The 22,838-nt window shown below is 39.7% G+C and overlaps 1 protein-coding gene across 1 annotated transcript; it reads left to right on the top strand.

Moving 5' to 3' along the window:
• The first annotated feature begins 3,315 nt into the window (after nucleotides 1-3,315).
• ndnf (neuron-derived neurotrophic factor) lies at nucleotides 3,316-17,355 on the top strand. Its single transcript, XM_033965493.2, has 4 exons — nucleotides 3,316-3,717; nucleotides 11,981-12,175; nucleotides 12,812-12,936; nucleotides 14,695-17,355. Exons 2-4 carry the CDS (start codon nucleotides 11,982-11,984, stop codon nucleotides 16,083-16,085), a joined length of 1,710 nt encoding a protein of 569 aa, XP_033821384.1. The 5' UTR covers nucleotides 3,316-3,717; nucleotide 11,981; the 3' UTR covers nucleotides 16,086-17,355.
• The last annotated feature ends 5,483 nt before the right edge of the window (nucleotides 17,356-22,838 follow it).

Genomic DNA, 22,838 nt, shown 5'->3' with positions numbered 1-22,838 from the left:
GTTAATGTAACGCTAATGTAATGATTTTGTATGAAACACTTGATTGCTATGCCAACAAGTTGACAGGAATGTTCTTTTCCAGGTCTGTTTTGGAGACTGGCTCTAGTGAGTTGAGACTGCTGTTGTTTTGCTCTTGTTTTGGTGTGGGCTACGACCTTTGTGTTCAGAAAATAAACAACCAAAAGAAATCTGACATGTTTCCTCACACCAGAATGCTACCTCCCCTACAATATAACTGACATCTTCACTTTCAACATGATTATTATGTAATACCCAACCGTATCAATTTCTTGTCAGTGTCTACTTTCCTAAATGTCTTCAATGCTGTGTCATATTATGTACTGTTCAGCATCACTTGATAAAAGTGACAATAGCAGAAGGAAAACACAAACACACACACACACAAACGGACACACATACAAACGAAACATGACGCTGTAAAATATGACACCGCTGCTGAGACTCACTCACAAAATGACTGCACAATAGGGACAAAATGTTAGGTAATGGAGGAAACATGAACCAGATTGATGAGACAAGGTTTGTTCAAGTCAACATAATTCTATGGTCTGTGATCTGAGTGATGAGTTATTCATGGGTTTCAGCTTCATGCTTATGGGCCTATCTTGAGGACTTTTGCCCATTCCTAAGATATTATTTTTGTATTGCTATGACAACATCGCTAGGTTTTCATCGCTCTGAAACTGGTGGACACAGATTTTGCTTCTTGATGGGCTTGTAAACCAATTTCTGACAGTGTTCAGGGAGTGTGATTTGCATTATCCAGCCCAGTGCAGTTCTTGCTCTAGTTGCAGTCATGGTTTGCATTTATAAACACAAATGTTACAAGGAGGGACTTAGAACTCAGTTAACTTTGTTTAGTTTATTAGATATGGAGAGTCTTTCACATTGTTGTTACCAGTGCTATGTAGATAGTGACATCAACAAATACAAATACAAATACATCAAATTACCACAATGTTTGCTTGATGCACACAATCCACAACTGTAACTTAACTAGAAGCAGCTGTTCTTTTACAATAAAGGTGTGTTGTAACATTACTGATGGAGGGTCTGCCAGCTGCTTACACTTATGTCCAAAGAGATAAGGAGATGTGTTTGCTTTGTCTGGAGTATTCCACAGCATATCTATAGAATTTTAATAATTAAAAGTATTTCTAAAAAAAAACAAAAAAACAAACCTTGCCCAACAGCCAGGGGATGCATCTCCATAGATCTGACCTGTAACTTGACCTGATGGCATGTCCCGCTAGTCTCCATGGAGATAGAACTGTATAATATTACAAGCAAAACAATGACCTCTCTGTATAAACATGCAGGTGGCTGACCCTCCACCAAAAAATGCTTTTCTTGGCCCTATAAAAATGCAGGAGTCAAAAAGGAGTCTAAAGTTTAAAACAGAAGTAGAAAACGTGCTTCATGAGAGCATTATCTTGTTATAGTGACACAGACCCCCCTCTTCACTCCCCCTGCTGTGCCTCTCCATCTGCAGCATGTGGAGCAGGCAGGTGAACCACAGGGTGTAACTGAGGAGATAAAGGCTGCTAATTTGCGCCAGTGTAAAGGCTTTGATCCCTCCTTCTTTTTGTGTCAAACGCCTCATAGGGATTAGCTCTTATATTCATCTGAACAAAACCCGTCCCTCGCGGAGATACATTTTCCACTCTGAATCTTGTAGCTGGGTCAGTCTTTGTCTATGTACATGTCCCGAGAGAGGATGCTTTTCTCACAGTTTGTCCTAATAGCGACTATTTTAATCCTGTAGATGGGGAAACAATCAACCCACACCACTTAACCATACATGAGCCAGGGCACGCTGATAGTTAAGAACAATGTGCAGCACTCTGCAGACACTAATGGCACCGGGAGGGACCTGGGCTGCTTCTGTTGGCTTATAATGTAGAAAGTGTCGTGCTCTGATTCATTCTGTACACAAATGCGGACAAGTAAAGTTATGAGGAAAAAAAGCTGAGCGAGGCAAGAGTGAATGGCCTTTGTTTTATCAGGGGTGGACGCTAGATGACGCTGTTGGACTAATACTGCGCAAGGGTGACGCTCCAGGCCTTTAGTGACAAATTGAAAAGTGGTCATTTATTCTTTATAAATGGCAAAATATGGTAACATATATATATATATATATATATATATATATATATATATATATATATATATATATATATATATATATATATATATATATATATATATATATATATATATATATATATATATATATATATTTATTTATTTATTTATTTGAGCTCTCAACAGATTTAAGTTTACTGTGCCTTGAGCAGTTTTGCATACACCTAAGCCTTTTTTTTTTTTTTTTTTTTTTTTTGCCTTAAATCTAGTAGATCAATGAGAAAACAGATACTACATTCAAAATTAAATAGTCCTATGGTGGACTTTTGCAAAGAATGTTGAGTTGGATGTTTGCAACTGTTCATTATGACCAATGCAGAACCAACTCCATAAGGCACAACCAGAATGAACATATGCAAACTGCCAAAAGAAACAGTAGACTAGAGCTTTTCTTTCAGTTGCCTTTTTGTTCAACATGCATTTTACGCACCGATCTGTCTCCAAAACGTGCTGCCTCAAACCAAACATTACCTGGACGTTCCTCTCCTATAACAGCCATATCAAATAACACACAAGCTCATTAGCAGATGGGGGGTCCACGTGCGTGTGGATGTCCCCCATCTGGAGAGAGAGAAAGACGCAGGAAACGGCAGCATCCTTCTTTAGTGCGCATGCAGATTTACCTCCCTGACCCCCTCCAGTCCCTGCCATAAAAGTGGGGGTGCAATTCCGTGCGCATTCAAGTCAGTAGGCTCTTATCTCCTCTCAATATTTGCTTTCTCTGTACTTCCAGACAATACTACAATGTCTTAGGGGATTTCCCATACAGTTCCCCCTTAAACAAGGCCATATTAAACGCATACTTCAAGCGTCTTCCTTCCTGTCATGATTTTGCAGCAGAACCAGGTATCAAGGCCGTGATAAAACTTGCCATAACAGACATCTTGCCTGGAGGGTTGCGTGACAGTAACAGGGCGATGCTTGCTACCCTAAGTGATAATTTCAAGGGCGCATCACTGGAAAAGGAAAAAAGTATTCGGGGATTACCCTAACGAAGCGCAAAGTACATGTGCCTGCTTTAGTCCTGCTATGGTATCTAGGAAAAGAAGGAGCCAGTGACTGCATTGGCTTGAGGTTTTGTGTTGAAAGACAAAAAAAAGTGGGCTGGTTCAGGCTTTCCTCGACTAAAGTAGAAACAAGAAGTAACCCAGAAGAAGTTTGGGATCCAATCAAGAGCGGTTTTCAATAGCGAGCGCCTCGGCAGGGGAGGGACGCACCGCCAGCAGCACTCCAGCTAGGATACCCTCTCACACTCACACACACTCACACACACTCGCCCACTAGTGACCAGTTATATCCGCGTGGAAACTGCAAAGACGCACCAGAGCCGTATCCCGAATGAGAGACAGCGACCGTACAACCCAGCACCAGAGCCCTGTCCCGAATGAGAGGCAGCCACAATAGAGCAGAGCGCGCGAGTCAGAGAACTATTGGACGTAACCAGAGGACGACTTCTGTTTTGCTTTACGCGCTCGTCTTTTACTTTTACGCAATTTTCTTTGTTGATTTTCAAGTGTGAAGCATCCCTCTTCGGAACATCCACAGTGGAAGGTAAGCTTTCACACGCACAAACATTCAATTGAACTTTATTCAAACTAAGGCAACGGAGTAAAGACGTTTTCTGACATTTTTTGGAGGCTTCAGATGAGTGATTAAAAGGTTTTGTTTCCTCATAGAGTAACTTTTCAAAGCGTTTCATAGGCTTAAGTTTATAGCGTAATGATTGCACAGTGGCGGATTGGCTTTGAATTTTCTGCCAAAAAAACTGAACCATACAAGAAGAGGAGCAGAAGAGGATGAGGCTTTTGCGGTTTTTGTCAAGCTCTGGAAAGTTTTAAATGCTTTTCAATCACGTTTCAACTGGCATGACGTTATGTATTTTGGCTGCATTTTATGTTTTTAGTTCTATTCCCAACCACGCGTGAGATATGAATGTGATTTTTTTCATATTAAAGTCGTGCGCGCTGCTGTAATGTCATTTTTTAGTCAAGTTGGCACGCGTCCTGTGCGCACCTGTAATACAGCTTATTAGACATGACTTTCCAAATTGGTTTTCTGTACATGTCTTATGTAATCACGCCTTATTCTAATACAGTTTGCATCATTCTAGTATGTGTATGTATTAGGAGTATTTGCCTTGTCAGGACAGTTTGTAGTTTGGAGTAGAAGAGCAGTGCAGCCGGGACTAACTGTGCACACTCGAGCTGTGAATGGAAAATTCCCTTTCAAACGGTCAACATAAGTAAATCCCATGTTATCTCACTCATCCCAGTATTTCCCAAAAGTTTCATCACTGGGAAAAAAACCCAAAAACTTGTATACCCATTAACACAGACCAAATACTGTTACATCTTTCAAATAATTGTAATTACTCACTTGAGAAACATATTGAAACCTACCAACTTTCAGGCCACTTAACAGAACCTAAAGCTTCTCATGCCACAAACTCAATAACAATTACCTACGCCTCAAAGTTTATTTTTTCAGCATGAGCTCTTTAAGTAGTGATTTCACAGCTTCATGTCAAACTATAGTTATAGTTAGGCGATTATATGCACCTGTGACAGAGCCAGCAGGGTAAAGGAGCGGAGTGTCCTTGACTTTACCACACTGGTTAAAGTGATCAGATAGAGATAGATGCTCTTTGGCCCATGTTGGGATTTGGTGTTTTTAATGAAAGACATGCGCTGCCTTTTGAGGGATCTGGAATAACTGTATTTAGCAAAGCCACACATTGCACTGCAGCTCGTTTCCCAAGAGAATGAATCATGAACAACAACAAAAACACAGAGGAAAATGGGAAGCGTTGCATACCGTAACTAAACCATCATTTGCATATGAAAACTCCAAGCTGAAAGAATACAGCTCTGTGTGGCTGGAGCCTTTTCTGTGTCCACACCGTTGCACTGACAGGACTGGAGCTGAGGGGAAATGTGTGCAGTGTCATTGAAACTGGAGGTTATCTCATCCAGTGGGCAGGTATTACTGGAGGTACTTTTGTCATTTTGTTGGAACTGTTTTAGTTTTCTTGATTTGGTCATGACTGGTCGAGAGCTGGTTTAGTTTAGTTCATATTTAGACCTAGTTGGTTAGTTCAATCTTAGTTTGGAACAACTTTAGTCCTATCTTAATTCGAGGTCTTGTTTGTTTCAGTTGTGGTTGTGATTAGTCTGAGGTTTTTATCCTTTAGATCTAATTTTATCCGGAATGCATTTAGGTTTAGCTATTTATTTTCACACTTAAACTATTAACATTTCAACTTCACCTCTGCTTGACTTGTTTTATCTCTGTGTTAGAATCATCTTAGCAGGCCCAGTATTTTCTTGAATTTTAGCTTAAAACGTGATCTTGCGTCTCAAAGTCGCCTCTTGCTTTTCAAATTCTTCCCTCATAGCCTCCCTCATTATACAGGACACCTCACAAACACCCTATCCCCAAATGGGACTGTTTCTTTCCCACCAGTCGGAACAGCCCATCCCAGTGCCTTCTTCTCTCTCTGTGCCCCTGATGACAGGCAGTGGGTGGGTGACTTTCCCATGGGCCATTTGCTTTTCCTAATCTATAATCTCCCCCGGCGACCACAATGGACCAACGCATAAGTCAGGAACGCCCCCCGCACTGTTTTTAAAAAAAGGAGCAGTTTTGAGAAGCAGGAAGCGAATCGGACTTGACCCCTGCTCTTGGGTTACATTTACAACACTATTAGCGGCCAATTCAGATTCATTAGTTTAACTTTACATTGACAAGATTAGATTCTAGTTTGGGGATCCTCAAGTGACCTGCATTTGAAAGAGACAACGTGACGGTGTAGTGGAGGCACGCACAGAACCGCTGAGAAAGGAAAGTGGACAATTGTTTTAAATGAGTTTCATTAAAGGATCACTTGCAAATTTGACTTATTAATCTCATTAAACAAACCGCTCATGTCCTGTACTTGTGCTATAGTTATATAATGTGATGATTGTTTCTAATGATATGGTTAACTTGGGGCAATTTCTTATCTTTTACTTTACTTTTATCAACTAAAGAAGACATATTTGAATTTACTGGTGATTAGAACTTAACCTGTAATATATGTAGATCTTTATTTTACATTTTGTTAATTGTAATCTGCAATATTGATCTAAAACAGCTCCAGAAACAGCTTCATTGACATCCTGCTCAAAACTGGAGATCTGAGAGACTTTTGCTCTGAAAAACAAGCGTTGGATTTTTTCATTCACATGTTTTTATTGTTGAAAAATGTATCATTGTTGTGACATTGTTGAACCCTACACACATGACCTATAGCCTGAATTTGATGTAATAACTGCAAGTAAGTGCAGAGACGCGGGCGGAGATAGGGGGTAGGTGAAAACAGAAATTTTCAAAGCACGGCGAAAATGCAGGACAATACAGAATTATGTTTGAATCAATCGAAACACAAGTTTGAGCAAGTTACTGATGAGGGAACACATTTAGAACATGATTAAAACCTGATTTTACCTAATACTATATCTCTTTTAAAATATACTTTATATTTCTTTGCTTTGACAAACAAATCTGTGTGTGTTAAGTCCTAAAAATGCCTTAAATTCTTTTTTTTATTGCTGAAAATAAAAAGTTAATGTCTTAGTTTAGTAGTTTTGAAATGTTTTACCAGTTCCAATGGTTGTTTTTCCCTCTTCAGCTACCTCTGTTTCAATAGTGAGAAGTAAAGAGTGAACCAACCGGCCATTAACAGCAATCTTGTGTATTTTTCATATGGGCAACTTTAAATAAGCACTTATTATAGTACGTAGTCTCAGTTTACGCTCATAACTTGTACAGTATTGGAATAAGACACCCTTGCATTCAGTGTGAAATGATTCAACGTTGATAAGATATACAAACCAGTGGAACTTACTTGGCACTTCTACTACTACCACCAGTTAATTATTGCTGTCAGGGTGAATGCAGCCTCACATCTTTCAGAAATACTATGAAGGTAGAAGTTCCAATTGAGTGGCAAAGGAAACTGGCCTTTTTCTTCCATTGTGCTTCTTGTGCCAGTTTGCCTGTTAGTGCTGAGACTGTGAATGATGTTGTGGATGGCCAGAAGACAGATAATTTAAACTCACGGTCTCTCTCGGTCTCATATATGAACATACCAGATACAAAACCATCAACGTTTGGCTGCCGGCCCTTTACCAACCTATTAATGACCTGTTTTAGCCATCCAAGAGCACCAAACCTGTCCCAAACAAGCCCGAGTCGTCCTATGTCTTTCCATATCATGATCCCAGTTTCATCTACAAAGTGTTAGACTAAATGTTGGCTCAGGAAGTGACAGCAGTGATTGAGAGCAATAAGGAAGCCCCTATCATAAATCGTCGCACAGGAGTTGAGATTTCTTGGCGTCTGGTCCGAAGGAATCTCTCTGTATTTGTGTTGAAATTAAACTGTCTTTGATGCCTCTGTGTTGTTGCTAATGAGCACCATGTGGCGGTCTTACAGGAGTCTTATGGGTTTTGACAAGGAGCTGAAGAGGAGAGAAGAGAGAGGAGGAGGAAGGAGAGGTCAGGGTAAATTTATGCAGACACATGAACTAACCAAGAGACGTTTTTACAGGACATGTTCTGTGTTTTCATTGATAAACAGCACCATAAATGTAGTTATATAGTGTATTTTGAATTTAGATACACACACCTTGCTCTAGGTTACGCATCAGGGAGGGCATCTGTTGTAAAAGTTACAAACGAACATGCAAATAAGTGCACACAGAGGAGACGCAGTTTGAAAAGATTATTGACACTAGTATGTGATCTACAGTATGCAGAATGTGTAGCAGTGGTTTATGGAAAAATGGTTGAAAAAAATGTAAAGTTAAGCTGTATTGGCTGAAGTTTTATACTTTTTGGGCTAGTAATATCTTGAATTTATGCTTCTTTTACTATCTAGGATATGACAAAATGTGGTATTCTTAATTGTTTATCAAAATCAACTTCAAGTCTTGTTTTGTTGTCTGAGTCAGAATCAGAAGACTTTTATTGTCATTGTCAGTGAACACAACTCACAAACTGAAAACTTTCTTCGGTGATAAAGTGCAAAAAAAACCACTGAAGAATAATAATATAACAAAGTAGAAATATAGCTATTATAAATACAAATAAGGGCATGAAGTTAAAAAAGATAAAAAAGATATCCTTAAAAATAAAATAGTCATAAAGGTAGACATATACAACAACATCAGAACAACAGAATAGCCCTATACTTTGCATGTAAGAAACTACTGAGCAAATTTTCCTCATTATTTGCAATTATGTCACTGGAAAAAACTATTGAGTGAAACTTTTTGTCCAGTTGACACAATTCTTTTACTATGGATCATACCTAGACGACTGAGGGATTACACAGACAATACTTGAAAAGGCTTTTAGTGCAGTTGCATTATGTAATTGATTGTGATTTATTAAGACTTACTGGACTGATACCGTTTGCCGTCTTTACCGTCTCTTTCAAAACGCACATATTCCTACTTCGATTGATGTGGAAGAGAGCCAGGAGATGTACCGATAGCGCAGTGATCGCTTTGGCTTAGCACTTGGTTTCCCATTAGCCTTGTAATCACTTGGAAAGCAGGCAGGGTCAAAAATGTTATAGTCAAACTTCACTTTAAAGAGAGCCATGACTTCATTATAATGGGAGTAGTTGATTAGTTGAATGTTGGAGACTTAAACAGCATTTAGAAAAACAATCACAAGCGCTTTGCCGTCATAATCACCTGTAGACTACATAACGACATAAAGTTTCCCATCAGAAATGAGTAAAAGTGATACGAAAACCTTTGCACGTATAAATAAAAGTTGACACCATTTTTGCGGGTGACCTTGCCTTTAAATTATCCCTCCTCAAATTGCCGCTGTACATTCCTGCTCTTTCTAATTAAACATGGGCTTTATTTGTTCCATATGCCCCGTTTTGAAGTGTTATTTTGGTAGAGGAGCGGTGCGCTATGAGAATCAGGGATGTATGTAAAACATTTTTTTTAAAAAGCAGAGCTACGTGTAACCATGTTGACTGTGTGCAGCTCTGTGAAACCGCAGCTGACCGGGACGGTGGCTCTAACAGGCACATGTCATCTGTGAGTGGTGCATTGTGGGATATGGGAGTGTGTGGGAGAGATACAGAGCAGTGTCATGTGGTGTGGATGAGAGGGCACTGTAAAAGGTTAGAGCTGTAAATCAAATGTGAGTATATGTTTGGTTTTGAACGTTTCTCATGATAAATATTGTGCTGCATTTAGAAAACATGGGAAAAGTCAAAGTTTATCAAAATAAGTTACACAATCTTAGTAGTGTGCAGAACCAGACTAACCAAAGCAGCATTTTTGTAGCAGTTTGGTTGATCTAGAACTTCAGCTGCGCCTAAGCTGTAATAAGAGCAGTAATTTCAACCATCGTTATATGGTCATTTTGGGCTGAACCTAAGTATTATTTTGTGATGTTAATAGGTTTGGTTGTTGTAATCCTGAATATCATTTGCTTCTTTTTGTGTCCATTTTTGCAAACTTTGCCGATGCTTTCCCATCCATTCATTTACACGTCCATGTTTTTCCACAAAAAATCCGACTTGTGCATATCAGTGTAGAAAAAAAACAACTTTTTGTCCCTTCCTTACAATTGGATATGATATTATTCAGTTCATCAGAAAGACTCATCAATTGCCAATGTTTTCAGGAACGAACACCAGGAAAAAACACCAAGACACTCCGCAAAAAGCTACATTTTTTTTGTTGGTATACATGATTTCTTATTGCTATTCAAATCTATAATACAAACCTTCCAAAGACTTGTAATGATTTGTTTGTATAGAAAAGTAAACAGTGATTTTGATCTTGATTAGAGGTCGTTCCGCAGTGACCCACAGACGTGCTAAGCTAACTGTCACTGTCTGCGTAATGTGGAGTGGCACCAGTGCGGGGAGGGGTTCTCTGTGTCTACAAAGTGTTTAAGAGATGTAGGAATGACAGACAGTCCGGGACGCACCACCTCAGAGTTGTCGAAAGTATTAATAGACATGTCTTTGTTCAGGGCGACACACTTGTGATGTGGAATGAGACAAGTCAGAGCGATAAGGATCTCCCCTCTCTGTGTGAGTCAAAACCTCAAAGTGGCTCAAAGTAGCTTGGGATTTTCTCTAGTGCTGTGAAGTGTGGCAGCGCAATGGGACGCACACATACAGACTGAAGCACAAAAAGACAAGGGCCTCTCCAGACTGCTGTGTAGCCTCAAACTGTGACCATGTAGTTTCTTATGATTTTATATTCTGACTTAATTAACCAAGTACCATGTTCTGTTGTTCATGTGCAAAGCCGAATATAAAGAACTGCATCCTGCCACGTGCATTCTGCCTTTGGATTGTTGGGCAAAACACCTGTGCATCCAGTATCCATGGAGACAAGCAGGTGATTTTGCCTTGAAAAACATACATTCTTCCTGTAAGCAGCGAAGCCTCCCCACAGATCTGACCTGTAACATGGCCTGGTGTCAACTGCTTGTATCAATGGAGTTAAAAGGTATTGAAATCTCCATCAGAAATGTTACGTTTTGCACTTCAACCACCAAACTCCCACCATCTGCGACATTGTTGTGAGTGAGAAGGGTGAATACAGCAAGAAAACTGCTATAAACATATGAAATTACTGTATTTTTATGTATTTTGTCATGGCTGGTAAATTAATTAATGACTCCATGTTTGCATCACTCTGGTTTTGCTCAGTGGTACTGTTTTGGGATGTCACGAGAGCCAAAGGGGGCCAGGTTGTGTATGTGTGTGTGCGTGTGTGGACAAGTGTGAAGGAGAAAAGAGATTACTTGTTGCTGAGAAAACGTGATAATGGACAGACAAAAGGGGCTAAGCGCAGAGCAGCAGCAGCAGAGGGGTCGTTAAGAGGACACCAGTGCTCCAAAGCTCCAAACGGCAGTGAAGTATCGGGCTAATCTGCCGTCATTACGCTGATTAAATCACAGGGGATTTTCCGTTCCCATCAGCTACAATCAATGAGCTGAAATCAATAGACAGTGGATCCGTGAGAGCCGTGGTCAGAGCTGAGGGCCAGATTAGAACACTAACACTTCTGCAATAAAAGTGAATGACACAGATTTGGGGATTTTGAAATCAAATGCTGTGGTCTCTAATGTCTTTTCCTTCACACATGTGTGTTTTAATCTAATCCGTGTTCTGGTCTGGATGTGGCCTGCCTGCGGTTCTCATCCACTCTGCTCTTAGTTGCTCACAGCAGCACAGATGGAGAGCGTGTTCCCAGACACGTTTAATGTAGTGTTAATCACTGCAACAGGGAGCTTTAAGGTGAAAGCTCTTCGAGGAAATGGTATTGTAAAAAGCGTTCAAATCCACTAGGAAACAATTATATTTGCAAGACTTCACCAGCTGCTGTTTCAGATGATTTCACATTTCAAAACATAGCCCGAAAGAGTGGTACTTTGAAAATGATTGCTTTTGATTTATCAGGTCCTAATAAATCTGTTGTCATTGTGCTTCCTAATGTTGGATAATACAATAATATAATACAACTGAATTTACAAGCAGTGAAGAACAGACGTCTATGTTGTTTGGAAAAAGCCACCAAGAGTATACTATATATTATGCTATTAAATCACAGTGGCAATCAAAGTGAAAAGAAAAACCTATGACAGCCAAGAATTGACCAGGTCATAATTTATATTTTCTAACTGTGAGAACTTTGCCCAGTGATTACCAAATCAACAAAACATATAAAGCATTTGAGTGGAACCCAACGTCAAACAGTTCTTTTGTTTTGTGTTGTCCACAGAATGAGGCAGTGCAGAGGCTGGAGTTGGGTGCTGCCAGTGCTGTTGGTTCTTGGGGCAGTGGGACAAAAACTACCCACACGGGATGAAGGCCTGTTCCAGATGCAAATCCGGGACAAATCCCTGTTCCATGACTCTTCTGTGATCCCTGATGGAGCGGAAATCAGTGGTTACCTGTTCAGGGACACGCCCAAAAGGTGACATTCTACTCTGTACTACCTACGCTTATGTGTCTCGGGCCAAGTATTTAGTATTATCTTATATATATGCAAATGATAAGAAGAACTAGGACATACAAAATTATTATTAGCTTGTAAAAAGAGAAGAAAAATATCCCAAGCCTGAAGGATTGAGTTGGTAAGGACATCAGATGAAAAAAGCAAAACACAACAAACAAAACAAAACATGCACATGATGAATTGCTTTGACCATTTGGGAAAACTAAAAAAAAGATATAACAGACACTTAAAAATGCTGATGCGGCCGGACAATTTAAGCAATTCTGTCTGTGATTTTAAAAGGAGTCAATGTAAAAGCTAATTCGCATAGTAGCTCTACTTTCTATGGTTATTCAATCCGAACTCAAGGATACTGATAAACTTGCTGATCGGCACTTACTGTAAAAACAGCAATGTAACACGAGCCGTGCGTTGATGCAGAAAGCTGAATAATTGATGAGAAAGTAGTCGTGGTAACGGAGTGTCTGTCAGTTTCAGGCCAAGGTCAGCAGCAGTGCTCCTAGCTCATGCAGACCCATTTAGCTAATGTATTACTTAGTTTAGTATTAAACTATGATGCATTTCACTGAGTTCTGAGTGTATTTGTTTTTGCAGGTACTATTTTGTAGTGGAAGAGGACAACACTCCCCTGTCTGTCACTGTGACTCCGTGTGATGCGCCCCTCGAGTGGAAGCTGGTGCTACAGGAGCTGCCAGAGGAGGCCAGTGGAGAGGCGTCAGGTACAACTACATTTTAAGACATGCACCACCACAAATGCTTAAAATCTACACTGTGAACAATACAGGCCTGACTGAGAAAGCAAACTTGCCCTATAAAGTCATTCTCTCCCTAGTTCATGCTGTCATTGAATCAGATACTTGATTTATTTATTTTATTTAATAACGTTTTCAGATCAGCACAATACTGAGCAATACAAAGTAATCTCTCTTGTGGATTAATAAAGTTTGTTTAAGTAACTATCAAGTAGGACTTCAATGGCTTTTAACAAGCACCTAAACTAGATCCTATTAAGACTAAAAAAGTCTTATAACGAATATGCCTGCCATTTAGCTCATTTAAACTGCCAAATACTCCTGAGCTCTACCAGAAGAAGCACGTGGACTGCATTTTGAGAAGCAGTGGCAGCATGTGTAATGACATGTCCAGAGCATGTATCCACTGCCCCCACACGCGCTCACTTAACCCAGAGTGATGTTAGGCTTGGCGTTTCCATAGGTTTTAATTAAGTCAGTCGTAGTGTCTGCTCTGACCACTTATGAAGTCTGCCCAAGTCGCCCTCACGCCTATAATTTAGAAAAGAGCTTTAGTCAGTGAATCAAAGCATTGCTCCCTTTAGTTAAGCTGTCTTTGTCTTCCTCAGGTACATCCATTTCTAATTCCTCTCTTCCTTTTTTCTTATATCTTTTCCCCTGGATGCCTGTCTCCTCTTTTTTCTCCACATCAGAAAACTTTCTCCATCTGGTGTGTGTCCTTTTAACTCTGCAAATTCCTGAGGTCCAACGCTGAGGTTCCAACATAAGAGTGCTTATATTTGAATGTGAATATGAGGGCACCTGTGTCTCTCTCTGCTCCTGTCAGATCAAATATAACAGATGATTTATTGAGCTGTTAACACCTCAAAAGAAACAGAAAAACTTAATGATAACTTAGAGTGCAACACGTGCTAACCCACAGGCCTGGCATTAAGAGTTAAACTGGCTAACTCCTTCCTGCTTTTTGAGCTCTGTGACTGCGTGTCTCTTTAGGGAGCAGATCTTGGGGCTTTAATTTTCAGTACACCACAGTGCACACTCTCTGGTTGACAAACATAATATTATGACTTCTTTCCGAGGCTGGTGTAAGAGGAGAAACTGTCTCTCATATGGAGGAGGGACAAGGCGTCTCTGTGTAGCCCCACAGTGAATACAGGCCTGTGATCTTTGGGGATGTTTGCACTAAAACCATGGCTGCCATGCGAACGGCTAATCATCCATAAGGCTTACAGAGCTTCACCCTGACCTTCAACATCAACACATTAGCCACTTAAAGTGTCGACACTCAAGACAATATACATATGCTCACAAAAACATTTCTATCACAAGTATCATAGTTCAGTCTATTTTTATAAAAAATTGTAAAAAAAAATCATACAATTCATCAAAATATATTTTTCTCTCATAGAAGGTTGCTTGTGTGACTTCACAGTCATGTTTTAAATACTTGCAAACACAGTTAATGAGAACAAAGGTTATGAACCCTATCCGGAGTCAACACAAGGTTTAAGACTAATTCTAGTTAATTGAACAAAGCCTGCCCAGTCACACTCTACAAAACTTTGTGTGGTCACTGTTGATTTTATCTAACTTCCAGTGGACAGAAAAAAAACACAAACTAAATAAACCAATTTATGAAAAAAGATCAAATGTGCCACATGTGTTTATGTACTAAAAATGAACTATGAAATACTGACCTAGCGTTGCTGTCCTTCTGTGTTGCAGGTGAACCTGAGCCTCTGGACCAGCAGAAGCAGCAGGTAACAGTAAATGAGGGCACTGAGCTCTTCACTTACAAAGGGAACGACGTGGAGTCCTACGTGGCCACCAGCACCCCCTCGGGCCTGTACCAACTGGAAATCCTCTCCACTGAGAAGGACAGCAACTTCAAAGTCTACGCCACTACCACTCCCGAATCGGACCAGCCCTACCCCGAGCTGCCCTATGACCCCCGTGTGGATGTTACAGCGCTGGGACGTACCACTGTGACCTTAGCCTGGAAACCCACCCCGACTGGCTTCCTCATGGGGCAACCTGTCCAATACTGTGTCGTCATCAACAAGGAGCATAACTTCAAAAGCATGTGCGCTGCAGAAGCTAAAATTAGCGCTGATGATGCATTCATGCTAGCTCCCAAACCAGGAAGAGATTTCAGTCCATTTGACTTTGCACATTTTGGCTTCCCTTCAAATGGATATGGGAAAGACAGAGGACTGACTAGTAACAAGATCTCCCGTGCATATACAGTCAAGCCAAAACAATCCGACATCCAAAAAGTGTGCATCGGAAATAAGAACATTTTCACCGTTGCGGACCTAAAACCAGACACTCAATACTATTTTGACGTCTTTGCTGTCAACTCAGCTACCAATACTAGTACAGCATATGTCGGAACTTTTGCCAGAACCAAAGAAGAAGCACGGCAGAAGACAGTCGAGCTGAAGGATGGCAAAGTTACAGATGTTTTTATCAAAAGGAAGGGCAGCAAGTTCCTCCGCTTTGCCCCCGTATCATCGCATCAGAGGGTTACGCTGTTTGTCCACGCTTGTCTAGACACGGTGCAAGTTCAAGTGAGACGAGATGGGAAACTTCTGCTGTCCCAAAATGTGGAAGGGGTACGGCAGTTTCAGCTCAGAGGAAAGCCTAAAGCAAAATACCTGATCAGGCTTAGAGGCAGCAGGAAGGGTGCATCAACTCTTAAAGTACTGGCCACTACAAAACCAAGCAGCAAGCAGCCGTTCCCCTCACTCCCAGAAGATACGAGAATCAAGGCATTTGACAAGCTGCGCACTTGCTCCTCTGTAACAGTGGCCTGGCTCGGCACTCAGGACCGGAACAAATATTGCATCTATCGGAAGGAGGTAGCCGAAAATTACGGAGAGGAGCAGAGAAGGAGGGAACAGAACCAGTGTGCTGGGCCAGAAACGCGTAGGAAGTCTGAAAAAGTCATATGCAAGTATTTCCATAGTCCGAACTTGCAGAAGGCGGTCACCACGGAGACCATTACTGGACTAGAACCAGGCAAGACCTACCTGCTGGACGTTTACGTAGTGGCACATAGCAGCCACTCGGTCAAATATCAAAGCAAACTGGTGAAAACACGGAAGTACTGCTAAAATGACTCTGCAAAGATAAATCTATTATAAATATATTAAATAAGTTTATTTAACTCAAAGTGATATTCTACTAAGGAGTGTATACAGACTTGACTACTCACACAGCTGATGGGCCTGTGGCAGTGACTATATTGTGTATATTTATGTTTACAATGGGACAGTTGCTGGTCTGGGTGGCCCATACAAAGACGCTATGTGTGACCAGACTTGTAATGACATCACGTTGCCACCGGGGGACTTCAAAACGGAGATCATTTTTCACCGTGTTTCTTTGTTTGCTGCATGACATGCGCTTTTGTCCATCACACCTGAAGGGAGATACAGTAGCTACCTGCATTGTATAGACCTCACAACACATTTTCATGTTTTAGGTGGAGTTTAAATTATTTTATACTTTTTATTTTTGTCTGTTTTTATTGATGATAACTATTACAATGATATTCCAGTTTTTTGGAGACATTCCCCTGTCATATCTCAGCCCACCTGTAAATGTTTTTTCTGTGCTGGAGATGTTATTATATCGTGTGTGTGTGTGTGCGTCACGTGTACAGAGCTGTCCTGCCAATACTCGTGTACATAAACACTAAATATAGAACAAGTAATCCCTGTGTCACTTTGGGTGTCGTATTCTTTGAACCTTACCAAGATGGCTGCCAGCGAAAAGAGCGCTCAGCTTAGCATTGTGTTTATGGGTTTAGACACCGAAATAAGAGTTGCATAAGCGAAACTCAAACCTCACACCAGAACTGGATCTGTAAAATGGTTAGTGGGCGTAATTTAACTTCCTGGAAACATGTTTAAATGTATTTTTAAATCTGGATTATGTGCTACAAATGAAAAACAGTATTATTTTGGTGTTAGGTACATGTGGAGCTGCTTTAGAGGCCTAAACAAGGACAAATCAACGCATCTGCTTTAAGAGGGAGGCTATCTTATCTGCAAATGCTTATAATGTTTGCTGGTATTAGAAGTACATTTACCTCTTACCTCAACGTAAAGCCCATATGTTTTCTTTCAATTGTTTCAACATAAAGGGGCACTATAATGTGTTTTGAATGTTGCCCGGTGTACTTTTCTGTGATCAAATACAAAGGAATGGACAGGTCATTGCATTGGCATTTTGTTCTAATGTACTGATACAAAGAGATAGTGATATTATTTGATATATTTTATTTTCAATCTGTGCATATACACATTGCACAAGTCACATGTGTCCATAGTAAAGTAGTAATGCTGTAAAATGGAACAATAAAACAAAACAACAAAACAATCTCCATCACATCTAACTTTATTCAACATTCAGCATTTTTATACTAAAGCTTTTGTTTGTTAAGTGGTTATTCCTGATTTTAAATATTCATGGCACCAGGGTTCAGTTCCTTCAAAGAGCAATAAGTGGCTTCAGGAAAAGCAACTCTACGAGTTCAACATGTCAGGTGGTGCATTCACACTTGTCCTGATGTGGACCTGGTTTGAGACCAGTTTAGTCCTGATGTAGACTTTGGTCCTGTTCTGTAGTCCATGTTTAGTCGTGGACTTGTCCAGGTTTAGTTCCAGGCATATTCCCAGTATAATCCCAGTACAGTTAACAGATTTTGATGTGATGTTATATGCCATGGATGGTCACACAAAAGACAAGTTGTCATAAAGTAAAAAACAAAACAAAAACAAAACAAAAAACAAAACAAATATATATATATATATATATATATATATATATATATATATATATATATATATATATATATATATATATATATATATATATATATATATATATATATATATATATATATATATATATATATATATATATATATATATATGCACACATTTAAACTTTTGTGACTCCTCAGGACTCTCTCAGGATCTGGGATAATGGGTGGTTTGGAGCCCTGTTTAACCATTAGGGCCAATTAACCACATGTACGAGGAGACAGAATCCAGACCCACTTTGGCACATGTCCGCACACATACACATTAAGAGCAGTTTCAGGTAAATGGGAATGTTCACTCTGTTGTGGCCAAGGAAAGCGGCTCGTGAATGGTCGCGTTTCAATCTTAACCCAGATTTTGGAAAGCTACTGTCCAGATTAACCACCAAAACTCACTGTCAATCAAATGGGATATACAAGGAGGGCCCACCTGGTTTGGATTAACCTGCTGTTGCCCTGAAATAATATGGAGAAGCTTCCTGGAGAGTCATGGATATGCCCATAAACCGTCACCAATAAACCCAAATGTTACGACCCCATTCTGAAAAAGGACACTGAGTAAAATCCAGGGCTCTGCAAATCTCATGAACAGATACCATTCACATAGGAATATCACTTTTACTGTACCTGAATATTTACACCAATTCCGTTTGAGAATATGTAAAATTAGATAATTAGATTATCCAACCAAAACATTTAGTGTAAATATAAGAAGACATTCAAATGATGTTATGACACGGTGGGTGAATGGTTATTATTCCTGCCTGACATGGTTTGATTCCCAATGGTTTCTGCTTTGTGGAGTTTGCATAATTTTTTGGCTTGTGTTCTAATTTCACCATCACCAAAACATACAAATTAAATGTATGGAACTTTTGTTGTTGGGTCCACCAGATGCTTGTCTCCATGGAGATATTATTGATTTTTCTATATTGTCAACACCTGGTGGTGCAACTTGCTTGTATCAATAAAAATACATAAATTTAATGTCATGCTGTGACAATAAGATTTCCATAGAAGCGATCAGGTGGTGGAGCCACCAGAAAAGTTATATAGTATCGCTTTAAGACAATCCTCTATTCCAGACCAAGCACTGAAATTGAGTTAGTTTGAAACAATGCATTCTTATGTATTTTCTTTTGTATTTTCATTTATCATAATAACATTTTATAGCAAAAGAAATTTAAGAAGTTCTTTGGTCAATAACATATTAAACAATTTCCTAAAGGAGAATGACAAATGTGGAGTTTACTTTAAAATGTCCTACATGTGAATGAGGCCTGCCTTTTTAGAAATCCTCTGGTCAACTCCACTCGGTTCTGCATGGAAAGAAACATCACAGACACATGCATTTTGGCCAAGTTCATTCACTAAAACACATGCAAACATCCGCATACAGAGATGTCAGTATTCCAGTGCTAACCATCTGCAGAGCTCTCTATGTTTATCCTGTGCGTGGTAATGAACATGGGGCTTTGAAGTCTTAGTTTTGTATACATATGTGTGTACGCCGAGTGGAGACAGACGTGTAGAGCGCGGGTAAGTGGTGCAAGTAATCACAGAAGCGCACGGAAGAGCTGGCTCCAATTCCTGGTCGGGTTGGTCTGACTTCTGCCACTAGATTAGACTTGAGTGCAGGATGAGCAAGTGTTTTTTTGAAACTCAAGATGATGCAAAGGAATGCTGTTTATAACGGCTCAATTTCAACTGACACAGAAGAAATGCTAACTTTACTTAAAATAGTCCCTTATGCTGTACAATGATATGGAAGAATAACACTGAGCCTACATTCACTATGCTGAGCTATAATCTACTTATGAGAGCACAGACTAAACAAAATGTGCATGAATAAGGGTCAAACATGTCTATAATACCACTATTATAGGATTTGTGCCTTTTGCCCTTAATGGATATAGAGACAGTGCAGATAGGGGGAAGGGTATGCAGTATCACACATAGACTGTATGCGTAAATACACTGCGAGCTACAAATTCGCCAAGACAGATGTGAGCATAACATGGGGATGATGTGAGCTCCCATTGCAGCCACAACTGCCCTGGGGTAGACCAACTGAAGCAAGGTTGCCAATCTGTGGCCATCTGTTCTTTGACCACCACCAATTACTCACTCACACACCATATTCATACTAGGTGCGGTGAGTCAAGTGTCTTGCCTAAGGACACAACAGTATGCAGCAGAGCTGCTGTGGCACCTGGTATTCCCAGTGGTCTCCCATGCCTGTAAACTGAAAAAAATGTTTTCTCTAGACACTACATAGGCACATCCACAGCATGAGATTTTTTTTATTTTTTATAAACAGTGATGAACAAAACAGTTAAGATTGTAAATACCTTTAGTACAATTTCTTAATAATAGTAATTTCACACTCTGGCTCTAAGGCACCACCCTATTCTGGAAATACAAGTTCAGTGTCAGCATTATCACATCAGGAAATCCATTTAAAAGTTGATATTAAGAGATTGTGCGTGACAAAATGGTTAATTATGTAATGACCACTCGTACAGTAAACAGTAGCTCTTAAACACAGATTAACATGACCTCAACTGTCAGTCAGTGTGCTGTGTTCTGCCAAAGTGTCACTCAAAGCATCACACCCTAATCACAGGAATAACATGAAGTACAACTTGCCCCTAAGTACTAAAAAGAAAATCTCTGTCCCATTTAAATGCATGAATACATCAGGTTATTCACTTGTCAGTTTACTCACTGTTGAATCCTGAGGCACTAAACGCTGTGAAACAGCTTCCAGGAAGATAAGTCACTTTAATTCAGCAGTGACATTTCCATGGTATGGCATAACTTTGGTGGCTCATTATCAACAAACACACATATAGTGCTGTGAAATATGCTGTTGAAAGGTACAGTATGTGCAAATATAGAAAATGAACGCGCGTGCATCTGACATTTACAAATATAACTTGTGTTAGGGTGTTAAAAGTTCAATGATTTGAGGTATATTTTGTACTCCACGTGGTTATGTATCGTATCTCTGGGTTTTTTTGTCTCATTTTTAAGATTTTGCATGCTCATCAGTCTTTTGAGATTCAGTTCAAGAAAACTGGAATTCATTAAATGTGTGCTCTAAATATAACAAAATGCTTATGTAACTGTTTTAGTTTCTTCATGGTCACATCCCTGTCTAATAGCAAACACGACCCAGTTTCTAATGCTGGTTGTGGTTTGATTCTTGCATAGACGATTTTCCACAAGATTTCAAGTGTGAAATGAAGCCGTACTAGTTACCAAATGTAACATGATGACGTTTCTTGGTCATATGTCTCATGTGTCGATTGAGTTCATCAGCAGGACATGCACTCTTGTCAAGGAATCTCTCATTGTGATAAAAAGAGAAGACAATCATTTGTGGCACATTTTGTACAATGATAATTGTCAATAAAGGTGAAATTTTACCACGAGATTATGCAGAAAAAACACTTATCCATGATATTCTCTCCCAGATCATTATAGTTTTTACCGCAAGTACAATTAAGTCTGTAATAGTTGTTTGAACTCCAAATTATTCATAAGAGAAAATATTTAAGATTTTTATAACTCAAATTTTGAAACAGTCAGAAATTAAAAACTTTTGGCCATGATCAAATTTGACTCAGTTTCAGACTGATGGGAGTGCCAACTCCCATCAGTCTCTTCCTTTTAGGTCACAGGTTATAGACTCATGCCTGTGTATTGTTACAGTCCGTAATGTTTTTACTGGAGTTGATCTCATACTGAGGAAAGAGAATGAACTGCCTTTCTGAGAGATGGCTATTCACCCTGTTTCATGTTAACAAACCACGGCATGGATTAGAACCCATTATTTTAAATGTAGGTTTTACATTTGTTGAACGCAAAAACCCTGAAACTTCTAAATGATTTCTGGTGTTTTGAAAGCTCTCTTTTAGTTTCATACACACAAATATAGAGCATTGCCCCCCAGCTGGGAGATGGAGAACTTGCCTGACATAAATAAGTGAATCCAGTGCATTGACTTGAAGCATGGATCATCATGAAGGCCTTGGTCCAAACCAGCTACATATTTGTGATTTAGCTGCAGGATCGGCAGGAACGAGCGGCTGATGTCCAAACCACCACGTTCCCAGGAAAAGGGAGGAGAGCCAGGCAGCAGTGGATCAGCCCAGCCTGGGACGACTGCTGTTAGGACAAGTCTGTGGAGAAGGCAGAGAGCTGCAATGATCCTGAATATGAGTTTTATTTAAACCACTGTGTAATTTAGCATAAGGTCATGGGATTAAAGGCAGATCTACAAAATATTCTACCCATGGTTTAAGAAGTTGAGGGTCAGTAGATGTGGGTTTGTGGTTGCATATTACATCTAGGCTGTTATCATTTATGTTTTCTTTTTTCTTTTTTTAACTTTTCAGTGATATTAAAAGTACAGTATGTAACTTTTAGGAGGTGGCACTGGCACGTCACCTGCATGATTCCATTAAAACCACATACTCGAAGGAGATCTTTTATCGAGTGATGCAGTTTAAACAACACTAAAACAATAGCTATTACCTTCAAAATTCAGATGTAGCTTAGTGAGGAAATGTAAGGAATGATATGATTCGAAAGTGTCTGCAAAGATGTATGGACCTCAACAGTCAGATGCTGCCGTGGTTCAAAAGCACAACAGGAGCTATTCTTTACAACTCAGAAAGTGATTTTTAAATAAAGTTATATGTCTAGTGATCATTAGTCACCACACAGCTGATTAGCCCCAGCCAGGTTTCAAACTTTTAACTTTTTAATTGTCTATGGGCAAAATGAAGGAGGAATTTACTACTGGGACCTCAAAGTGGGCGGTCTTTGCTGAGCATGGACTTTAAAAACATAGAAGAACACTTCCTGGATTATTACCTCATGATGTCATAAGGTGGAACAAATCACAAACAACAAAGCAGTTGAAAATATACAGATAGGGCAGGACATTTAAGTAAGTCTAACTCTAGCTGAGTCCATGTATTTCAAAAGCTAGAAAGAATTTTCTAATGATGATTTATATAGTTTTTAT

This window comes from Periophthalmus magnuspinnatus, chromosome 4 (assembly GCF_009829125.3).
Source record: "Periophthalmus magnuspinnatus isolate fPerMag1 chromosome 4, fPerMag1.2.pri, whole genome shotgun sequence".
Classification (NCBI taxonomy): Eukaryota; Metazoa; Chordata; class Actinopteri; order Gobiiformes; family Gobiidae; genus Periophthalmus; species Periophthalmus magnuspinnatus.
The sequence above is the reverse complement of the archived record's forward strand: the minus strand, read 5'-3'. Positions and strand labels throughout refer to the sequence as shown.

What these genes read in the sequence shown, in the direction of transcription:
- ndnf (XM_033965493.2), top strand. Translation starts at nt 11,982, where the DNA reads ATGAGGCAGTGCAGAGGCTGGAGTTGGGTGCTGCCAGTGCTGTTGGTT. An exon ending in TTCAGGGACACGCCCAAAAG is followed by an intron (nt 12,176 to 12,811) that starts GTGACATTCTAC and finishes TTGTTTTTGCAG; the next exon opens with GTACTATTTTGTAGTGGAAG. An exon ending in GGCCAGTGGAGAGGCGTCAG is followed by an intron (nt 12,937 to 14,694) that starts GTACAACTACAT and finishes TCTGTGTTGCAG; the next exon opens with GTGAACCTGAGCCTCTGGAC.